General features: G+C 41.0%; 1 protein-coding gene across 7 annotated transcripts in view; it reads left to right on the plus strand.

Annotated features, from left to right (window-relative positions):
• LOC135500896 (potassium voltage-gated channel subfamily H member 6-like) overlaps positions 1 to 24,915 on the plus strand; it is a 600,170-nt gene that overhangs the window by 416,218 nt on the left and 159,037 nt on the right. For all 7 annotated transcript variants that reach the window (XM_064792608.1, XM_064792609.1, XM_064792610.1 and 4 more), the window contains 2 exons: positions 9,233 to 9,426; positions 22,670 to 22,817. In XM_064792608.1, coding sequence (XP_064648678.1) covers positions 9,233 to 9,426; positions 22,670 to 22,817 — 342 coding nt within the window. The remainder of the gene's footprint in view (positions 1 to 9,232; positions 9,427 to 22,669; positions 22,818 to 24,915) is intronic.

Below are 24,915 nucleotides of genomic sequence, written 5' to 3' on the forward strand. Positions count from 1 at the left end.
CATCCGCTGCTGCAGGTCAACCAATAAACAAGTCCACAGCGTAGAGGAGGAGGACGATGACGGTACGTACGAGTCTTTGTTCATTGGCAGCATCAATCAGTTAAAGGGAACAGACGAGTCTGATCAACAATGGCTAACGAAACTGAAGATGGGTCAGCGGCAGGTTTTCGTGAATTTGAAGATAGATACGGGAGCACAGGCCAACGTGCTGCCGTATAACCTATTCAAGTGGATCTGTAACAAACGAGATCTCATAAAAACGAAAATACGGTTAACCACTTACGACGGAACACAGCTACCGGTGGCAGGGAGTTGCAGGATTCGATGCATATACAAGGATAACACGTTTTACGAGGATTTCGTAGTAGTGGACAAACGCAGCGATCCGGTCCTAGGGCTTCGCACGTCTGTCAAGATGAATTTGCTTCAACGTATCGATGCGCTTAATAGGCCTACGTCCGATAGTGAATGCATACTCGACGAATATAAGGATATATTCGAAGGTCTTGGTTGTCTAGATGTGCCAGAGCATCATATTGAAATTGATCCATCAGTGAAACCAGTGATTCATGCACCGAGGAAATTTCCCATTGCAATGCGGGATAGATTCAAAACTCAACTTGATCGATTGGTTGGTATGAATGTGCTCAAAAAAGTGGATGAGCCCACTGATTGGGTAAACTCAATTGTGTTAGTTGAAAAATCAGATAAATCGCTACGTATTTGTTTAGATCCGAAAGATTTAAACACTGCTGTGAAACGAGAGCATTTTCCATTGATCACATTGGATGAAATTAGCGCTAAACTCGCTGGGGCGAAGTACTTTACTGTTCTTGACGCGTCCAATGGATTCTGGCAACAAAAGTTGGAATGGAAAGTTCTATGCTCACAACATTCAACACATGTTTTGGGAGATATCGCTTTCTCCGTCTTCCGTTCGGAATCTCCTCGAGTGCTGAAGTGTTTAATAAAGCAGTGACGCAAATTCTGGAAAATTTGGAGGGAGTCATCAGCTACATCGACGATTTGTTAGTCTGGGGACGCACGAAAGAGGAACACGACGAGCGACTTAGGAAAGTATTGGATCGCCTACGGGAGAAGGGGTTAAAGCTCAATAGACGCAAATGCAGAGTTGGACTCTCAGAGGTTGTTTACGTAAGAGGATTACTAAGCGCAGATGGGGTCAAACCGGACCCGCAGAAAGTACAAGCAATCGTGGATATGCCTCAACCAGATTGCAAGGCCGCATTACGCAGATTTCTAGGATTAGTAACATACTTTGGAAAGTATTTGCCGAACTTGTCAGACATTACGTCACCGCTCAGGCAGCTTCTTCCAGAAGATGCTGAGTGGGCTTGGCTGAAACAGCAGTCCGATGCTGTAGCGCAATTAAAAACAATGTTGACAACAGCACCAACGCTGAAATTCTATGATGTAACAAAACAAGTGACATTGACAGTTGATGCATCTCAGAAAGGACTTGGTGGCGCCATTTTGCAAGATGGGGCACCGATAGCTTATGCGTCAAGGGCATTAACGCCAACCGAACAGCGTTATGCCCAGATTGAAAAAGAAACATTAGCAGTTGTGTTTGGGTGCGAGCGTTTCCACCAATTCTTATATGCGCGGAATTTTGACGTCGAATCAGATCACAAACCACTTGAGTCAATTCTTAAGAAACAACTTGGGCAGGCACCGCCCAGAATTCAGTGATTTCTACTGAGGTTGCAAAAGTACACTTTCAACTTGCGTTTTGTGCCTGGTAAGGCAATGTATGTAGCTGACGCGTTAAGTCGAGCATAGACTCAGATCGTGATAATGAACTCTCACAGGAAGCCCAATTACAAGTTCATGCGCTAGTGTCTAGCTTACCAATAACCGCAGGAAAAGCTGATGAGCTAAAACGTGAAATACAAACTGACTCTGAATTGCAGACATTGTATAAAACTATAGAATCAGGTTGGCCGGAAAATTGTTCTGAAGTTCCAGATGTCGTGAAACCATACTGGAACTGTCGCGATGAACTATACATTACTGAAGGATACATATTCAAAGGACACAAAATTGTGATTCCGCCATCAATGCGCAAAGACATGCTGCAAAAAGTGCATGAGGGACATCTAGGAATAGAAATGTGTCGAAGACGTGCGCGGGAGGTCATATATTGGCCAGGACTAAATAGTCAAATCGCTGAAATGGTCTCAAAATGCACAACATGTCAGAAACATTGCAATAAACAGCAAAAGGAACCGCTCATGTCACATCCCATACCGCAAAGGCCGTGGCAAAACATATCTAGTGATCTATGTGTGGTCTATGGGAAGGACTACTTAGTGATAGTTGATGCGTACTCAGGCTATTTCGAGATAGCACTGCTTGAGGACACTACAAGTCAAACCATAATCAAGCATTGTAAATCTATATTTGCGCGCCATGGAATACCTGACGAATTCTTCACGGACAATGGTTCTAATCTAGTTAGCCGAAACTTTCAAGCTTTCGCAAAAGCATGGGAATTTAAGCTGGTGACATCATCACCAAGATTCCCACAATCAAATGGACTAGTTGAAAAAGCTGTGCAGACCGTCAAGAAAATTCTCAAGAGAAGCTTCTCAACAGGAGAAGACCCGTATCTAGGACTTTTAGCATACAGGAGTACACCACGTGAAGCAGACATGGCATCGCCTGCCAAGTTGCTTATGGGTAGAAACCTGCGCACGAGGTTGCCAACAGCAACTTCACAACTCCTACCAGCGGATGCAGTCAAAGTTCAGCAGCAGATACCAACGCGACGGGATACGGCAAAGGCATTCTTTGATGGGAAGTCTAGAGCACTCAAACCCCTAAACCCCGGCGATAATGTTATCATAACCTCTCCGGATAAACAGGGATCCCCAGGAATTGTGGAAAAGCAGACATCTGATCCGAGATCATATCTGGTCAGAACAAGGAATAACACTTTGCGACGTAACCAGGGGCAGTATCCAGGAAAATGACCTGGAACAGGAAATTGAAGATGTAGACTCTGACGCAACAATCTCTAATGAAAGACTAGAATCTCGTGAGAATGAACTCCTCATAAACACTACGCCTGACACCCCGCAGTTAGTTACAACAAGGTCAGGTCGTCTAGTCAGACCACCGGATAGATATGGTCATTAGTTCAACTTATGCTAAAGTTACTCAACTCAACAGATGTGAATAGACTGATTAATTAGAGCAGACCAGCCTCTCTAATCTCTTGTGTTTAGGTTTCGGAAAATGCGTGTGGTTCTTATATAACTTTTAAATGTTTATGTTTTATTATTAGCGTGACCTTAGTTCAGTTCATAGTTATGTTCATTCAGACATAACATGGTGATTTACTTGCAGACTATTTGGATTAATCTTTATTCAGCGTCTCGTGCGATATGAGTTTTTGATGTTTGTAATTGACTCTTGGATTTGCAGTTAACTATTTTGTGTTGCTTTGCTTCCTCTCCGTAAGGGGGATGTTATGATATTACCTATTACTCGGTATACTAACCATACTAACCGTATACCTTATATAGCTTGCTAATCATCACGTGACCTGTATCTTTATATATCTTAGTTACTTTAATAAACTGGCTTATACCTGTCGACCGTTGTGCGTGTTGCATCTATGCCTGAGCAAGAAACAGAACACGTGTGTATGCATTTATGGCGTATTTATGCATACACTTTCATGATTCTGCCGGTATTTGAGATCCTCAAAAACCTTGCATGTACCAAGGCACTAAATACGCCCCTTTCCGGCCATAATACTATCCCTTTAATAAAGTGTTGTGTATTGGTTATGTTTACCATACATGTATAAGCATCATAAACTTTTTGTATGAAGATTATATTAAATGATATTTAGCAAAAGCATCATCAAGATTAATAGAGTGTTGTTTTTAGCAATTAACTGCCTTGGGTTTAAGGAATTGAACCCGAGGCGGAGGACCTTGGTTGAGTTACCAAGACACTCGAGGGTGGAGGTAAAATACAGTCCAAATTTTAGCTCCACCCGAGAGTGTCTTGGTAACTCAACCAAGGTCCGAAGCCGAGGGTTCAATTTCTATTCTAAAATACCTCAAACTTAAAAAGATAGGCCACGAAAATAACTTGAATATGTGCGAATTTGGCAAATTCCATCCATCGCCGGCCCGGAGCGCCAGTAGCGCCGTTGTTTACATTATGTTACGACAACGTTACAGAAAATGAGACATGTACATTTTGTACAGCGCGCATAGGAAGTCGGCATCGGCTCGCTCAAGTGATGCTAAAATCCGCGCAAATGGGCTATTTGGAGCGTTTTTCTCGGCAAATATGTGTAGTGCTCATTAAAAAACTTAGAGTGGTTGATGCTTCCTTGGCTGATTTGTGTTTGAAGCAGTGTTTTGAGAGCCTCAAACTTCTGAAGTGAGCTGAAATTCCATATTTTAGTGCAACCCGAGGGAACTTTGGTAGAGCATCTTGGTTGCGTGTCCAAAACACTCCACTCTCAGAACGAGGCTTATGCATTTTCCATTTAAAAGTTGACTTTACGGTACCAAGGTATTTTAGAATATTCATTTATAAGGGATTTGTGAGCCAAAAATGTGTGAATGTGAAAGTAGAAGTGAATGAGGAAATTGCAGCCTAAATTCCCTGAAAGACTAAAAAGGAGCTCCAAAATTGAAGCAAACTCTTCAATTTGCCTTTGTCTTTTTCATCTTAACATTTCAAGGAAAGTTTACTAAACCCTCTCCTATCCTCTAAAAGAGTAGGAATGAATGCATTTCTACTGGTGCCAAGCCTTTGTTTTGCTTAAGTTACCATGATACTACAGTAAAATTTAATGCAACTTGCTAAGAGAAGCATCTAAGGTAATGTCAACAAACGCACGTGGAGTGCATGGCTTAAAATAGAACAAAATCGACTAATGACGTCACATGGAGATTCCTCCATGCTTATTACCAATCCAAGATAGTGGATATTTTAGATGTGAAAAAAATATTCGCGTGGAACTGGTGGCACGAAACCAATCAACCAGTCAGCCATGAGATTGACAGGATCGGGAAAGAAGACGCTGTATCTTAGCTGATTTGTCCTTCACGTTTTGGTCTTGTTTTACTGTATTATACAAGTTGATTGAATAAAAAAGCCTTGAAATTTAATAGGCATCTCTGAATTTTTATTTATTATAATATCAAAAAATAAAGCTTGCCTATTAAACCTAAACTCTTGAACATGCAACTTTTAACCCTTATACTAGTGTCATGCTCGACCTTAGGTTGAGTTAAAATTCCAACCCCTTTACGGTCGCGCTCGACCCTGGGTCGAGAGAGAGGGAAATGCCTCAGAAAATAAATTATCCATGGCGCAATTGGAGTCATTTATGTTTAGTTTATCTGCCAGTGTAAAGACGGCACTGCGTCTGATCATTTGATACCTGGAAACCAAATTATTTCTACATGAAAATTTCCCACAACTTGCACCTTTTCAGAAGAGGTCAGGCAAGGGGTATGGTAATGTAAGAGACGTCATCATGCCTAATGTCACAATCAAGTAAGAGACCGCATTGTCGCCTGAATGATATGAGACAAGAGGGCAATGTCACAATCAAGTAAGTGACCACATTGTAGCCTGATCGATATAAGAGAAGAGCGTGATGTATGAGACGTTATCATGCCTGATGTCACAGTCAAGTAAGACTTCGTTGTAGTCTGATTGATATAAGAGAAGCGGGTGATGAAAGAGACGGCATTATGCCCCATGTCACAATCAAGTAAGAGACCGCATTGTAGCCTGATTGATATGAGAGTAGAGAGGGTGATGTTAGAGATGGCATCATGCCTCATGTCACAATCTAGAGACTGCATTGTAGCCTTATGGGAGGGAATAGGGCAGTGTCACAAGAAGTAATCTAAACTCAAGGTAATGAAGGAGAGATTTGCACTGACATACTTTTATGACCTTCTGCCATACTTTAAGACTGTTAAAGCTAAAGTAGTCGTGTTTGGTATCGAACTAAAGATAATGAACAGTAGGTTTGTGCTCACCCATTTTCATTACTAACTGGAGGACATGAAGGACCTGAATCTGTCTATTCAGTAGTTAAACGCTGTTTTAAGCTGAACGCCCTTCATGAATTTGGCCCCATTTGTCTAAGCTTGATTCCATCTAGTCCGTCCAAATCTCCCTATCTACCATAAACCTACATTCTGGTACTCGCATATACTACGTGCTACATTTTCTTGTCATTCATCTCATTCCTTGCTATTAAATTCTGCCAGCGTAGCTATTCAGGCCGCCAGGCCTCTAGTTGATATATGTGACCAAGGCTAGCATTCCTCTCTCTTCAAGTTTCTAAAGACGTATTCTTGCGTGCTAGGACGCATACTCGCATGATTTTGAGATGGAACTTATAGGAGGTCCTCGTCGAATAAAAAACCAAGTAATCCATTGAATACTTCATGAATTTTGCACATATATTACTTTAAAAAAAGTACATGGTCCGTTTTGAAACTGAATTGCTCAGCATTTTGTATGTCACTAGCTTGAGCACTTGGTAAAAAAAGTTTGGTTGAATGTTAGAGGGAGCTGGACTGATGTAAGGCTGGGTCAGCACGTTTTCTAATTGCCCTCGAGGGACCGGTGGTTCATTGGCTCAGAATCCTCATTAATGTCATCCATTTGCGGTTCCTCTTCGGTTTGGGTGGTTTGGAAGGACAGCGGTTGTGAGATTGATATCTCTGGCTGAAAGAGGGTCTTCGATTTTAGTTTGGTACCCGGACAGGTGCTTGGGTCTTTTGCTATACAACCCAAGGACTACGTTAACTCAAGCATGCAGGACCGAAGGTGTCCATTTAGCTATTTTTCCTATAGTTATTTTGATTAAAAAATCGTGACGATAAGGCAACATCTTGACAATAGCGAAATAACATATAAACCAGCTTCAACACTGCCGACATCTAATATGGTTTTGTCTGACTTTGAACCATGTACAATATCTGAATTAGAAAAAATAATAAGGTCAACATCAGTCAAAACATGTATACTGGATCCCATTCCCTGCCATCTCTTAAAGGATGTATTACCGAATATATTACCGTCCTTGGTCGAGCTCATCAATTGTTCTTTGTTCCCTGAGAGTATGTAGCTAGCAATCGTAACCCCTGTTCTGAAAAAGCAGGGAGCGGTTGACTCTGAGCTGAAGAACAATCGACCCATCTCCAATTTTCATAGTTTCTCGAATGTGTGGAAGCAGCGAGGCTCCATAGCCATCTTGTGGCTAGCATATGTACAACCAAAATCAATCTGCTTAGCGTCCTAGTCATGGTGTGGAGACTGCATCCATCACCAACAGCATTTTCGAGAGTTCCGACAATAGAGACAGTGTCGCAATGGTTCTCTTAGACTTATCCGCTGCCTTTTTGATACCATTGATCACAAGATTATGATCTCGCATTTGCAAACTCTTTACCTTATCCAAGGTAGTGCACTTTCATGGTTTGAATCATACTTGTCTGGTTGTAAAGTTCGGGTCAAGGTCGGCGATAGTTTGTCCGACACCTATAATCTGCTGTTTGGGGTGCCTCAAGGAAGTGTCTTGGGACCACTGCTTTTTTCTTCTTATACCTACCCATTGGCTAAAATCATTGCAGACCATGACATCAGTGGTCACTTTTACGCCGAGGACACACAGAACTGACACGCCTTTAGCTTTTATGACCCCACATCGTTGGCCCAAGAGATCACTAAGATTGAAAACTGCCTTAGGGATGTGCGCCTGTAGATGACGGAGAATAAACTCCAGGTCAATTATTTAAAAACAGAGTTCGTATTGCTACGTTTTCCTTATCAAAATGATAAACTAGGGTTTAGTGGTGTCAGTCTTAGAATCGCTGACATTCAAATTCGTTCAAGTGAGTCGGCACGCAATCTTTGCGTGCTTTTTGACAGTCAGTTAACTTTTCACAAACATATATCTCAGGTTGTATCCGCCTTTTTCATTTATCTGTGCAAGATAGTATCTGTCAAGAAATATCTGCCTGCAGATATTTTGGCAATCGTGTGCACGCTTTTATCACATCAAGACTTGATATCGGTAATTCGATTACTCGATTATGCTAATTAAACTTGAATTTGGGTATACTTTGAGTTGCCCCACCCAGGATTGGTACAGGAGATGGAACTTAAGAATGGCTATTCGAGGGTCCCACAACCTCTTCCATCATATACCCAGCCTCAAACCTTTTGTACTTGCAATGCTTAACAAATCGTCATGGGCTCCTGGTTATGAGCCTGGATGCGTTTCACAAGACAATAACGTGTCTGGTTTACTAGGATTTTTTTTTCAGAAAAAAATCACTTTCAGGGGAAGGAGGTTGGGGTCCTCGGGGGTAATATTGTTCATCTTTCCAGTTTTTAGCTCGCCTCTGGGGAGCTTATACGATACTGTAGCGTCCGTCGTCATTGTCCGCTAGGGCTAGATGGCTAAAACTTAGTGTGATGGTAGCTTTGGGCAATATGCCCAGACATATTTTTCTTTTTCGCGATATGACCTACTTTCTGGCCACCAGGTGACCATCTTGAAAATTAAAGAATGTGAGATTGCAACCAAATTCCATGTAAAAGTATATCTTTGTACTTTCTACAACATCCCTGATTTTCAGTCAAATCCGTCTGCCAATATAGCTGCCAGGTGGCCATTTTGAAAATTAAACAAAATCCTATTGCTCCGAAACTAATGATCGGATAGCAACCATGTACTCTTATCAATATCCCTAGTTTTCAGTCAAATTCCATGACAAATACTGCCACCAGGCCGCCATCTTGAAAATCGAACAAAGTCCTATTACTCCTGTTGTAACAGATGTCGAATGATTTCCATGTGAAATGTACACTCTTCAATATCCCTGAAATTCAGTCAACTTTATAACCAAAGTGATGTACTTAGATGGTACCGGTAATTTTCTTTTGTGCCATTGAGCCGAGAAGAATAATATTATTCAATGGAATCAAAACTGGTGAAACTAGCCAGAAACTGTTCTCCCCATATCCACTGCAAATAACGTGCATTACGTTACCCGAATAAGCACATAGTCCATGGACCATTTCATTTATTACCTTAGGTTGTCAATATCTCAGAAACGCTCATAGCCAGAACCCTTAAATGTTTACTGCGGATACTTCTCTTGAAACTGCATTTTACATAACTGACTCTTTTATTTCATTCTTTCAGGGAAAGATGATGTCTTCGGGGAGAATATATGTAAACACGAGACAGTTGGCAAATCAAGCTGTAATGTTCGAGCCTTAACTTATTGTGACTTACATAAAATCATTCGTGATGATCTGTTGGATGTTTTAGAAATGTATCCAGAATTTGCAGAAGAATTTGCCAAAAATCTTGAGGTTACCTTTGACTTACGAGATGTAAGTATGCTTACATCCCATTGATTTTCATCTACCCTTTTGGTATTCGATACTTTCCTCAAGCATCAATTTGGGAGTTCCTGACAGGGATTGACCAATTGGAATTGTGGTGCAGTCCAAAATCACCTTGGACATACTCCAGGTGTCAGGATGGATATATGTGCTGAGGACCTTTCTTCTGAATGTGCTGTGTCATTTGAGTGTCGACTTTTGGTCAAATGAATTCAAAAGTTGCTTGAGTCACAGTGTTTGTTCCAGACACACCAAAATAAGCTCGTTATGTTTAGAATTTAATTATTTTTCGAATGCACTTGGTCTTGAGTCAACAGGATATTAAGCGAGTTATGGGGAAAAGTAGACAAAAGGGTAAGCTCATGAACTTGTGGTACGCTAGGCATGCCACAGGTACCCAAGGGATTAATAATTTTTGTTTCTACATAGGGGAGTCAATACAATACCGCAGTGTCCGTCATTTCCTGTTTCAAAAACAGTGGCACTTTTCTTAACTGATTGAACTATGAACTTGAAACTTTGTACACAGGATCCTCTTGGTCAGGTGACCTCTGACACTGAGTTTTGGTCTGAACTGATTCTTGACTTGGCAACAAGGGGGGGGCCAAAAGTGGAAACCTAAAAAGTGTGATATCTCTCTTATACGTGACTCATTCTCGATAACAATTTTATAGTAGGTTCTCCTAGTAAGAATGCATCACATATCATAAGGATTTTGATTTGACCTAATTTTCAAGGTCACAGAGGTCAATTGGGGTAAATTGGCCGTTTGAGTGTAACTATGGCACGTTTCTAAAGCCTCTGGCACCGAATTTCGGTCCATTCTCAACTTGACCACCAGGGGCTAAAACTTGACCTATATAGTATACATGTATCATGTTTCTTAACCCATATGGAGGCAAGCACTTAATATTTCTAAACCCTGAACGGGCAAGGCATTTCAGGTAATGGCATTGGCAACCAATTCAGAAAAACAATAATAACAACACAATGAACCAAGGAAGACCCAATCAAGTATATAGATTTGCCGAAAGCTCATAATGTTATCTTAATATTCCCGATTTGATATTGAGAAAGCAACAGAGTTTAACCACTAAAAAGGGACTAGTTCACCAAAAAGGGCCCAGAGGGGTCGGCCAGCCAAACCACCCCTCACGACCACAAACATTGACAAATATGCACTGCAGTACTCTGGATTGAAATAGGAGATGATATACTGTCAAATAAAGTCATAAACTAACCCCTATTCTCTATACTGGATTTTATAATTCATGTTTCCGTCGCATCCTCCATAGCTGGTCTGGACTCTCCCTCAGAAACCCCACAAAACCCCAAAAAATACATTGAAAAGACGAAATCAAACACACAAAGGCGAGAAAACGTGCGTAATGGTCGTTCTTCTCGGCTGCACGGTGATAATTGATGACATTATGGGGATTCCCCATTGTAGCGGGTGATTCAAATAGCACTCAGAATTAGCTGTAGGTGCCCGTTTTCAGTTTTTTAAAAGGCTACGACGTACTCCGTAGGTGCCCCCATATGGGTTAACCAGCATGAAATCCTAACCACCAAATAAGTATACAGTGAGCACAATGGCTCCTACATGGCCTTTTTATTGATCTTTGTAAAGAACGAATGCCCGTCACAAGAGCAGCACACAAGAGAGAAATACTTCCTTCCTGTCTGGCCTAACTGACCATCACTTGTTGTCACTTATTTGGCTTAGATGATTTATCTTCTTTGTCATACATCATGCCACATATTCACTGCTCTCTTTTGTTGCCCCTTCTGGGCCCAGGTTCTCAAAGATTTTGGTGACCAGATCAGGTGACCTCTGATTCTGACTTTCGGTTTGATTTGATTCTGGACTTGGTCACCAGGGGGCTAAAAGTCAAAACCTCAAAAGTGCGATATCTTGCTTATAAGCAATTTGTTTTCGCTAATTTTTAATGGCAGGTACTCCTAGCAAGGATACATCATATATCATAGGAGTCATTTAATTTTTGTTCAAGGTCGCAGAGGTCAAATGGCGTAAATTGGCCGTTTGAGGTTAAACTATGGCACGGTTCTTAACCATTGAAGCTATGAACTTGAAATTTGGTACACAGTCCTTCCTTAATCAGATAACCCCTGACATCGAATTTCAGGCCATCCCGATCCGATTCTCGTCTTGGCCATCAGGGGGCCAAAAGTTAAAACCTAAAAAGTGCAATATTTCGCTTATAAGCGACTTGTTTTTGCTGAAGGTTTTATGGTAGGTACTCCTAGCAAATATATATCTTATATCATACGGATTTTGGTGTGGCCTAATTTTCAAGGTCGCAGAGGTCAAATGGCGTAAATTGGCCTTTTCACATTTCCTTACCGCTTAAGCTACTGAACTCAAACTTCAGTACGCATGTACCCCTTGGTGACGGAATCACAGCCCTATATGATTCATGCTTTGTTTGCTCACCTCCAGAGAGTGGAGCTTTTCTTATGATGACAGGGATCAACTGATTTCAAAAGCAACCAGAATTGAAATACCTCTCCCTTTTTGCTACATCTATTTTGAATGTGGGACCGCCCACTACTGTGCGATCAATATCACAAAACGCGGGACGTGTGAGTCCTACGTGGTGTAACAATATTACAATATTCTCCCCGCTGTCCCAACCAACGCAGAACATGTCCCGGTGCGCCCCGCCCACCAATCAACCAATATCTCGGTTATCATGATTCCGTGAAACGTAATTAACATAATCGGCACCCGATCGATACTGTGTAGAGCATAATTTTTATACCACTGCGCAGCTCCACCTGCCTGCGGCGTATGTTTTGGCAAGTGATCTCGTCAGGCGTAAATTTGGTTCCGTCAAGACCAGGATAGCGTTCATTCCTGGCAACCAGCGTGGCTCGCGCTGCTCTACATATGATATGTTTATGTGTATCATTGATCTAGTGCCGTAGACCATTATTTAGGTACACATTTGGTTCAGTTTATTGGGTGCTATATTCCACCAAAATGCAACACTATTTTTCAAGATTTTATTTGCTCAAATACACTTATATTTCATCAATGGGAAAATAATTGCGACTGAAAATTGCGGAATGCGACCAAGTTTTCGAGATTGTAAAAAAAGTTTGAACCCAGGTGTAGCGTCGCGCGTCTGGCCTTGTCGTCATCAATTAGCAAGGCATCGTTTGTAACTACTTAAGCTATCTACTTGAAACTTGGTACGTATACATGTATTTCCCTATGTGATGACACTTTGGAGGCTAAATTTCGGTCTGGTTCGATATCTAATTTTGCCACTAGGTGGTTAAAACCCAAAACACATAAAGTGCTTTATATATGTTTATTATCATACTAACAAGTACTAAGAACAGTGCAGATTGCTGGCGCGCATATGGTACATTTGAAGTGCGACCAATACATGGTCCAACATGCACCATACAGATTTAAAATACCGAAAATACAGAAAATACAAATTCAAACATACATGCAGGCTGTCCTACTTAAACCAAATCACTCAGTACACAGCACTTCAATGATTTTGGATATTTCTTCCCGCGTTAAAATATTGGTATGCACATTCTCTGTCTTTTCGATGAGTTCCTTTAAGTCATGTGCAGGATCTTGTTACCGACAGTCCAGTTTTCAATATACTGGGATGTTTCTCTGATATTGTGCCTATTAAACCTATGTTTTCTGGCTAACCTTGTGAGGTTTCTGCTGACAATAGACAAACTACCCTCAAATATCAGATGAGAACACATCTTTAAATTAAATTTCCCCAAGCAAAGTTGTGATGTAAATAATCCGTTTTTAGCTCACCTCTTAGCAGAGGTGAGCTTATCCCATACCGTGGCGTCCGTCGTCCGTCGTCGTTGTCGTCGTATGTCGTCCGTTAGCAGGGCAAGTTTTGTAACTGTTAGAGCTATTGAGTTGAAACTTGGAACACATGTACCCTTATGTAATGACACCTTGGAGACCAAGTTTCGGTCCGATTCGTTTCATGGTTTGGCCACCAGGGGGCCAAACGTTAAAAGTGAAAATATGCAATATCTCCCTTAAAGGCCATATATCAAGGTTTGAAAACATGCTTGATACTCATGAAATATGTTGAGGGTTAAAAAAACAAGATCCCAGACATTAAAAAAATTATAATAATAAAGTCATTATTTAGTTATTTCAATTTTCAATTTTAAACTATTTGAATTTCCCACCACACACAACTTTAGATTAGTTCCACATGTGGCCGCTAGGGATTTTTTGATGACGTAGATCAGGTCAGTCAGAACAAAGCAAGATGGCTTCCGCATACAGTTCAGAGAGTAAGAGCAGTGAATTTGAGGATGTTTTGGTCGATACAGAAGGATATTTAAACGTTGAGCCGTACATGTTCGAGCCATTAATATCACTAGATCATAATGAGAGTGATCATTCGGACGAAAGTGATTAGAATTTGTGGTTAATCAATTTGCATGGCAGACCTGCCGATATAGCAAAGAAGACATTGATAGACGGTTGCAGATGCTTAACATGTATGATTTTTGAACAGACTAATGTTGCACAATATATGAATATTGTTTCGCCTCGTCAGTGTTGTATCGCCAGTTATGTCATGACGCTGAACTACTATTGAAAAGTGACGGTATTATGCACAATCATCTTGACGTGACGATATAATGCCGTGCAACGTTAGATAGGCCTAGATGTCAAATGACAATAATCTGTCATTGACAGTGGCTGTAACTGACACTGACCTGTGTCGCTGTCACCTTGCTATGGCTGGAATACAAGAAGACACTATGCGGTATCACAGGCCCGAATAGGACCTACACATTATGTATAACAACCGACCTCAGCAGCCTCGGGCATTAAATGCAATTGACATGGTTGGAACAGCTGTTTTTAACAAAGTGGCATTTAATATTCAGTTGGATGCAGATATCCGGCTTCATGTGATAATCCGTATCGATAAAGTGATCACTGCAAAGTTTGGCCGAAGGCCCAGGCTTCCAACACTCCAAACGTTTGCACTTCCGAATTCACAGCTTCCTCCTCTCTCGTTCAACTGGCTTTGGAAATTCATGAAAATGGGTCCCATTCGTCATTCGATTGTTCTTTGTGCTATCCTTGACACAATTCGGAGCCACACAATACACCATAGTGAATGAAACACATTACTTCCAGGTGTGCATAATTAATTAAGGCCCTCCTGCTTTTATGATTGCATGACATGTACAGATGACCTGATCTACATCACAACTTTTGCTGAACCCGCCGCCTGGCTCTAACAAGCCAGTTGCTAGCCTGATTAGGTAATCAAGTTGTCAAACACATAATTGGCTATATCTTCAAAATGGATGGAGCTAATTGCATTTGGTTTTCTGTATTGTATAAAGTGTTAGGTACACTTTTGAAATCGTCTTACAGCAGAAAATGGCAAAAAACCTTGATATATGGCCTTTAATAGTAGTCGGGAAATTTTGATAAAAATATGGTAGGTACTTCTAGCAAAGGTGCATCATATATCCTCCGGGTTTTTGATTTGACCTCCTTTTCAAGGTCACAGAGGTCAAAGTTTGCTGATTCACTGAACAGTAGCATGTTTCCTATCTATTTTAGCTAGAAGGTTTTAAACCATTGTGGACATGTATCTGGGGATTCTCTATTTCACCCCTAAAATTTCGGCCGTTCGGACATCAAATATGGCCGCCAGGCAGCCATCTTGAAAAATAAACACAGAACTATTACTCCGAAACTAATGATCGGATTGCAACCAAATTTGATCTGGATGTATATCTATGTACTCTCTACTAAATCCTTGATTTTTTATCAAATGTGATAGCCAATATGGGTGCCAGGCGGGCATCTTGAAAAATTCTTAGTTTGGCCACCCGGGGGCCAAATTTAATGTCCAAAGTTAAAATGTTTGATTGCTCGTTTAATAGTGGTCTCATTTTCATAACATTTTTATGGTAGGTACTCCTAGCAAGGATACATTTCATAAATGTGGGTTTTTGATTTGACCTACTTTTCAAGGTCACAGAGGTCAAATGGTGTAAATTGGCCGTTAGGATGTAACGATGGCACGTTTCTAAACTGCAATGACTATTGATCCCAAATTTGGTACACATTTACCCCTTAGTCAGGTGATCTCAGGGACCGAAGTTTGGTCCAATATGATTTACCACTTGACCACCAGGGGGCAAAATCCAAAAACCTTAAAAATGTGATTATTCCTTAACTTCTTGCCCGATTGCCACCAATTTGATATCATGGGTACATCTAACCGCCATACAGTATATGTCACACAGGTTTTTAATTTGACCTTCTTGTCAAGGTCACAGAGGTCAAATGGCGTAAATTGGCTGTCAGGCCGTTACTATGGCACGTTTCTTAACTGCAATGACTATTGATCACAAATTAAGTACACATGTACCCCTTGGTCAGGTGATCTCAGGTACTGAAGTTTGGTGCGATCTGATTTGCCGTTTGGCCTCCAGGGAGGGGGCCAAATCCTAAATTCTTCAAAATGCCATTATTCTTAGTAATTACTTGCCCGATTGGCACCAATTTTATATCATAGGTACATCTAATTCTAACAACCATTCAATGTGTCACCCGGGTCTTCTTTGATTTGACCTACTTTTCAAGGTCACAGATGTCGAATGTACTGTAAATTGGCCATTTTGGGGAAATTGTAATTGCTTGGACCTAAATCAAACCTAACACTACATTACACAATACCATGATCTTTATCCATCTTTCCTCCACATGAGGTGAGCACAATGGCCCTGGCCATTTCATTTCAACTGCCTTCGGTAGTAATACTAGGCAGTGGATCTCTATGGCTTCGAAATGGTCTTTCTTATGCATTTTCGTAATGCCATGTGAAGGTTCTCAATGTAATTATCAGACCTATCCCAGAATTGGCACATGTATAGGCTCATGGCGAAACTCTCAAGCAGGGAATAATGGTCAAGGGCATCTGCATGTCCAAAATATGCCATAATCATGTTCGTCCTTTTATACAACTCATTATATTTTGGTGGTTAATTTCTAGTGACATATCTCAGAATCTGGCGAAACTTGAAGAAAAATTATAAAAATTCATAAAAATCCACCAAAACCTGAACTTTCATTGTTGAAAATGAAGGAAAGTTCAAGGGACATGTTCGTGAATACATTTGTCATGTGTAATGTTCAAGAAATTACAATAAGAGAGATAAACCTTTTTTTCATACATTTGTCAAAATTTGCATGTTTTTGATAAAAAATGGCCAGGGCCATTGTGCTAACCTCTTGTGAAGGGAAGATGGATGAAGCATTAACATGGTTTTAAATGTAAGAAAGAAATGAAGTAATGTTTTACAATGAAATTACATGAGAGATAAAATAATGCGTAAGTTGAATTTAATTGAGGTGACTACAGGTATGACAAAGCAGAGTAGACAATTTTGTGATCTGACCAGTAATCGTTAAAACAGCAGCAGAACAAAAGCTTGAAGCAGCAAAACATGCAAGGCATGCCTACCAAAAGAACAAATAAGCAATTCCATGCAACAAGTCATCAGCATTAACACACCTTTTTAAAAAAAGTCCTTTGGTTTACAGATGACCCATTATGGAAATGCTTAGGAATAGGATAATTATGTTGTTTGCTTGTGTCTAGTACAAGAAACAACCATCATCTGAAGTTCCTAGGGCTCTGTAGAGGTTAATTAATCCTGCATTTGCCTAGGCTTAGACTATGACATCCCACTTAGCAGCATTTCAAGGCACCCTTAGGGGAGAGTCCACTATTAACATTTGGGGCCCTGCTGGCCAAACTGAGAATCAGAAAAAGACTGCAGTTTAGTCTAAGAGTATAGGGGTGCATTCGTACCAAGTTAGGGATCTGTAGCTAAAGCTGTGACAAAACCTGCCGTCATTGTAAAATGGCGGTGCCATAGGAAAACTTTGACCTCTGTGACCTTGAGAAGTAGGTCAAATCAAAAACCCACATTTATGAAATGTATCCTTGCTAGGAGTACCTACCATAAAAATTTTATGAAAATCAGACCACTATTAAACGAGCAATCAAACATTTTAACTTTGGACATTAAATTTGGCCCCCGGGTGGCCAAACTAAAAAATTTTCAAGATGCCCGCCTGGCACCCATATTGGCTATCACATTTGATAAAAAATCAAGGATTTAGTAGAGAGTACATAGATATACATCAAGATCAAATTTGGTTGCAATCCGATCATTAGTTTCGGAGTAATAGTACTGTGTTTATTTTTCAAGATGGCTGTCTGGCGGCCATATTTGATGTCCGAACGGCCGAAATTTTAGGGGTTAAATAGAGAATCCCCAGATACATGTCCACACTGGTTTAAAACCTTCTAGCTAAAATAGATAGGAAACATGCTACTGTTCAGTGAATCAGCAAACTTTGACCTCTGTGACCTTGAAAAGGAGGTCAAATCAAAAACCCGGAGGATATATGATGCACCTTTGCTAGAAGTACCTACCATATTTTTTTCAAAATTTCCAAACTACTATTAAGGGAGATATTGCATATTTTCACTTTTAACGTTTGGCCCCTCATGAAACAAATGACATTTATGTGATTAAGTATTAATGCCATGGATATTTCACTGCATGTGAGCACATAACACCCGTTTTGAGAACTCTCCACTGGCTTCCGATACCATATCGTATCGATTTCAAGGTTTTACTCATGGTGTTCAAAGCCAAAAACAACATGGCTCCATCATATATCTCGGACATCCTGCCATCGTATGTCCCAGGGCGATCCCTGAGATCGGATAACCAAGAGTTGTTGGTGACTGCCAGGTATCGCCTTGAGACATTTGGTGGCAGAAGCTTTACAGTTTATGCCAGCAAATTATGGAACTCGCTGGACACTAACACCCGCAACAGCTCCACCGTCAGCGAGTTCAAAAGAAGATTAAAAACCAAACTATTTGAACAGTGTTTTTGTTAAGCGCAGCTGAGCAATTTTTCTAATTGGATTTTGCGCTATATAAATGCTATTTGTATGTACACTGGAACCTCCCTTAGCGGACACCTCCCTACTAAGGACAACCTCTCTATTAAGGACACTAGTTTTGGTCCCAAATAAGTCGTTTCCATTCAATTTGACCTCTCTAATTAGGACACCTCTATATTAAGGACAGCAACTGTCAGTCCAGAGGGTGTCCTTAATAGAGAGGTTCTACTGTATATGTATGCATGTATGATAAAGTAGGAGATAGGCCCTTTCCATTGATGTCTTCATATCACCCATGCGCTCACGGATGACTGCACACCATTCTCTTGAAAACTAAGTTTTCCAAGTCGCCTAGGTTTAAGATATGAACTTACAAACAAATGACACCTCTCAATGCTTGATTGGTCAGCCACAATGATTTTGGGCCCTCAATCACATAATGCCATATATGTTGAATCTTATTGGCCAATGTGATGAGCATTGCCTAGGGACATACAGAAATCAGATTTCATACGTACACAATGGATCAGTTGACAATTGAGCAGCGCGTATTCGTGGTGGGAACGTTACTTCAAATCCAAAGTTTGGAGGCAACACGACCTGCCTTCAGAGAACATTTTCTGTATGGAGAGCCACCCTCAAAAAAGACTATTTTGGCAAACGTCAAAAAGTATCAAGAACCTAGTATGAGCAAAAACCGCAATAAGGGTAATTTCTGTAGACCAAGGACAGGGAGATCAGCAGAAAACATTGAAGCTATTCGCTAGCAACTTCTCGTTCATCCTTCAACAAGCAAGAGAAGAAATGGTTAAGGACTACCTGGTGCAACCTTCAATCACATTACGAGTCTTGACCTTCAACTGCATCAATATCGAATTCATGTGAGACATCAGCTACAGCCTCAGAATTTGGAGAGACGGCATCATTTTTGCCATGTGGCTTATCGAACGATGTGGAAGGGATGAAAATTGTCTTCAGTTTTTGACCATTGGTGATGAGTCAGCATTTGGAATGAATGGGAGTGTTAACACACATAACATTCTGCAGTATGCACCGACCATAAATCCTCCAAAGTTCAATTTCGAGACCAACATGGAGTCTGGAAAAGTTGACAGTTTGGATAGGACTATGCAGAAATGGTGTAATCATTGGACATGTGTTCTTTGAAAGGAATGTGAATGGGCAAATGTACCTTGAGATGATCAATCAGGATGCTCTGCCTCAGCTTGAGGAGCATTTCGAACGCCAGTGGATGGGGTATTCAGATGCTTATGGTGGACACATGTGCCCCGGCACATCAACTCATTGCCGACTGAAATCACCTGACTGAATTGTTTGCAGACCGAGTTATCACACTGCTCCATGACATCGAATGGCCTCTGAGATCACCCGATCTAACACCATGCAATTTCTTCCTCCTATTTAAGGAACAAAGTTTTTGCGACTCCACCACAGGATATTGCCGAGTTACATGGCAGATTTCAGCAGGAGGTGGACATTCTTCGTGAGGACCTGGCCATTGTTAGAAGAGTAATGCAAGACATGCGACGTCGTTGTGAACTCTGTTTTGAAAGTGGTCGAGGTCATGTTGAAGGTGTTGGCACTTAACAAACTGATAATCTTGCACGACACTCTTCTTTCACACTTAATTCATGTACATAATCAAAATGCACCATGGGTACGCCGCCATAACACAACATGAAAAGAATGGAACAGGTGACTTGGAAAACTTAGATTTCTGCATGTATTTTTCAAGACAATGGTGTGCAGTCATCCGTGAGCACATGGGTGAAATGAAGACATCAATGGAAAGGGCCTATCTCCTACTTTATCATACATGCAGTGAAATATCCATGATATTAATAGTTATCACACAAAAACCGTTTGTTTCAGGACTACCTTTTTAGCTCACCTCTTAGCAGAGGTGAGCTTATCCCATACCGTGGCGTCCATCGTCCGTCGTCGTCGTCGTCGTCGTCGTCCGTCTTCCGTTAGCAGGGCACGTTTCGTAACTGTTAGAGCTATTGAGTTGAAACTTGGTACACATGTACCCTTATGCAATGACACCTTGGAGACCAAGTTTCGGTCCGATTCGTTTCATGGTTTGGCCACCAGGGGGCCAAACGTTAAAAGTGAAAATATGCAATATCTCCCTTAATAGTAGTCGGAAAAATATGGTAGGCACTTCTAGCAAAGGTGCATCATATATCCTCCGGGTTTTTGATTTGACCTCCTTTTCAAGGTCACATAGGTCAAATGGTGTAAATTGGCCGAAGTTTGGTCCAATATGATTCACCACTTGACCACCAGGGGGCAAAATCCAAAAACCTTAACTCTTTACATACGCTAGACCCGCGTGCGTCATAGCGTCAAAGTCCTGAATACACAGCGTCATTATTCTGATATAGTTTCCCGGGAGCGCGTCACTGACGCGGCCGTATTTCAGGTAGTGTTTACATAAGTGATATTATCTCCGTTGCTGTTCATAGTACAGGACTAAAATTTTGGGGAGTAACTAAGAATTAAATTCCGCATAAACTCATGTAATTTATTTCGAATTCTAACGAAAAGTAACCGAGAACAAGGCCTGCAAACTTGGAGAGAAAAAAATTTCTACAAATCGCCGTAAACACAAAATGTTTATAATAAAAATCTAAGTCCCAGTCACTATCATCACTTCCTACCGAAACATTGATATCTGAATCTGCAAAACCTTCAAATTCTGATCCGGAGCTCGAATCAAATAAATCTATCATAAATAAACCCAGCTGGTCCCGAACAATGCGGCACGTCAATCAAAAAAAAGATTAAAGAAACGTTTAAAAATGGCCGACGAGGTCAACTTCCTGGGGAATCCCGCCAATACATCGTTATTATTCATGCCTCATGAATACTAAATTAGAACGGAGTGACCTGAATAGAAAATAGAAGCTTATCTCTTATTGGCCATTCAAATAGGGTCACCATGGAGCCAGCCAATAAGAAATTACGATACATTAAAGTTGGAGTAGCTTGTAGTCGGCTTGCCGGAGTTTCGCACTGTTTGAATGGAGCCGAGTAATGGCGGCTCCTGGGAGAACAGCGTAAGTTCTTTGCGCCGACCAGCGGCGGCTAGCGCATGTAAAGAGTTAAAAATGTGATTATTCCTTAACTTCTTGCCCGATTGCCACCAATTTGATATCATGGGTACATCTAACCACCATACAGTATATGTCACACAGGTTTTTAATTTGACCTTCTTGTCAAGGTCACAGAGGTCAAATGGCGTAAATTCGCCATCAGGCCGTAACTATGGCACGTTTCTTAACTGCAATGACTGTTGATCACAAATTAAGTACACATGTACCCCTTGGTCAGGTGATCTCAGGTATCGAAGTTTGGTGCGATCTGATTTGCCGTTTGGCCTCCAGGGAGGGGGCCAAATCCTAAATTCTTCAAAATGCCATTATTCCTAGTAATGACTTGCCCGATTGGCACCAATTTTATATCATAGGTACATCTAATTCTAACAACCATTCAATGTGTCACCCGGGTCTTCTTTGATTTGACCTACTTTTCAAGGTCACAGAGGTCGAATGTACTGTAAATTGGCCATTTTGGGGAAATTGTAATTGCTTGGACCTACATCAAACCTAACACTACATGACACAATACCATGCTCTTTATCCATCTTTCCTTCACATGAGGTGAGCACAATGGCCCTGGCCATTTTTTTTATTATTGATCCACCCTGTATAATTTATTTGTAAATGTTATGTCCATGTCATTCTGGAGTTCGGAGCAGGAACTACTTGTTCACTTTCTTTGAAGTTTGCTTCTTATCTATCTTGGGTTCAAAACCAAACAAGATGTTTTGAGGTAAGTAACCCTGGAAGCAAAAAACATATTATTTTGTGTACAGTGATGTCGAGCAGTGGATTTAGACATTTCCCTCTCTGTACAGTTTATTTCTCTACCAATCAAGATAAAATCTCATGTTATTATTTGTTTGTGTACATGTACTATTTTGCCACATGTGAATAAGAAGTTTTTTGAAACAAAGTATAGCTTATCCAGTCTGACCCTCCAAATGACCCTTGGACTTCACTGAAGAATTTTTTCATCTGAAAATCCTGTGCCCAAAATTTCTTGTTCAAAATATTTGCCGCGAATATGTCCATCGGCCGGCATTCGTGAAAATGTTCTGTTCTACAGTATTCTTCCAATTTGTTTAATAGTGCCCAATAACAACTTATTTTTCAGGAAGACTTAGTTCTGCGTCCCCCGGCACCCCCAAAGGAGGAGACACCAGCTCACCAGGAGGAGGCTGAAGGTCCTCGTTATACATTCCTCAGAAATCGCAAATCAAAGTCTTCCATATATAGGAAACCACCGTCTCAAAAATCTCAGGGTACGTAGTGTGGTTTTGACTGCTGTGAATCTGTTCCATCAATAGGCGAGATGTTAACCCTTTCACTGCCAGTAGCTTCTAATTTTTAGCTACCTCACCTGCCGGTAGGTTTCTTTGTTTTAACATGATTTTGAGTATGGATATTTCTCCACCCTGTAGAGAGAAAGCCTCTGGAGATAGAGCAAAACAATGTATATAAAAGTTGTTCAGTGTTGCCTAATCTTCAAAATGGGACCATAATTTGCCCTAATTTGCATACCGCCATCTTGAATTTATAATGAGGACGACAATTTTTTTGAAAAAACTATGTAATTGGCAAAACACAATATACACACTCTCATTATTGCTAATTTGTTCATCATTTACATCAAAGTCAGGATCTAAATCATCATCATCGACGAACTCCTCACCAGAGTCCGAATCGTTCACTTTATCCAGCTCATCAAGGACCTCAGACACAGTCAGTTTCTTCTTGGTCATTTTGGCTTCAAATTACTCGATAAACTTCCAAACATCGAAATATAAAACCATCCACCATGTTTTGCTGAACCATCTATACTACCGCCCCATCTATCAAACTTCACGCTAACCACGCTCAATAACGAAATTTCAATGGTTTTATAGTGTATGGATAATTGTCGCAGAAGTGCGCCTCCGGCAGTAAAGGGAATAATATTGATTGTCGCAGAAGTGCGCCTCCGGCAGTGAAAGGGTTAAGGTTCCTTTGTGATAACACAAAAATATATAAGGCAAGCTTATATTTCTGGCTCACTGTATTAGGAGAGTTTGTACACCAATGCAGTGTCCGGCATCTGGCGGCATCTTCAATCCGTATCCTCTTTGAGTTGCATGTTTCTTTACAACTAGGGCTATGAACCTGAAATTATGTACTCTTGACTCCTTGGGCACTGAATTTTGGTTGTCTTGATTCTCCGCTTAGAGGTCAAAGTTAAAATCATAAAAAGTGTGATATTTCCCTTGTTATCAATAAAACATTGATGGTAGGTACTCCTACCAAGGATATATCGCATATGGTACAGGCTCTTGATTTGACCTATTTCAAGGTCACAGGGATCAAATGGCATTGAATGGCTGTAGGGCTGTAACGTTGGCACGTTCTCTAACATCAGCTACCATTAGTGTCAACTTTGGTACACATGTATTAAACCCATCATCAGGTGATTTCAGGGACCGAAGATCATTCTGCTCTGATTCATCACCACGGGGGCAAATCCAAAAAAATATACCAAATATCAATTCAGTGAGCACAATGGCCTTTTCAAAGATGATCTCCATATTCTGACTGGCAGTCGTGAATATCTGGCCCAAATTTTCATACTGCACATTCAGAAACTGGTAGAAAGGTTTAGCCCTCAAGGTCATACTTAGTATCAATGGATTTCAGCAGAGTTCGGTGAATATTTTAGCTTAAATGGCCAACATTACAGCCAGATCCCGTTAGCGAAGGTCAAAAAGCGAACCTCAGGTTGCAAAGGCAAATGCATTGAGGCCGTGAGGTTGGAGTTTCTCTTTGAATTGCCCGGTGATGTTGTTATTAGGGTAATCAGGCGTGATCAGAGATTAGCGCAATCTAGCCTATGGCATGTCTGGCTGACCTACCACAGCGGGCATGGCGATTTAGCGGATCCTGCGGATTCTGCGGATTCTGCGGAATCTGGTCTGCAGCGGATTGGTATCCGGTCGTTTCGCTCCCTGACTTTTCGCCCCCAGCATTTTCGCCCCCAAACTTAGCCTAATACCATTAGGCCCCACGGTGGCCGCTGCCGTGATGTAATGTAATCAAGCTAAAATCAAGAGAGTGTCTGAGAGTCACTCTACCCAAAAATTAGTCGTTTCGCCTCGTGGGACTTTGGTGTTTTAAGGATCGTTGCCAGGATCTCGGGCTTGTCACCTGTCATCGCATGATCTTGCTGGCTGTTTGGTCATCAAGAGTGGGATGATTGACTCCGGTGGACGTTTTAGAAAAATCTTTTATTTATTATCATGAGAGTGGGAAATTCTCTGTTTAAACTGATTTGTCATCTGAGAGTCCTGGACATCATCAGTCATCATGTGACTTGAATATCTTAATGATGGA

This window comes from Lineus longissimus, chromosome 16 (genome assembly GCF_910592395.1).
Source record: "Lineus longissimus chromosome 16, tnLinLong1.2, whole genome shotgun sequence".
Taxonomy (NCBI): Eukaryota; Metazoa; Nemertea; class Pilidiophora; order Heteronemertea; family Lineidae; genus Lineus; species Lineus longissimus.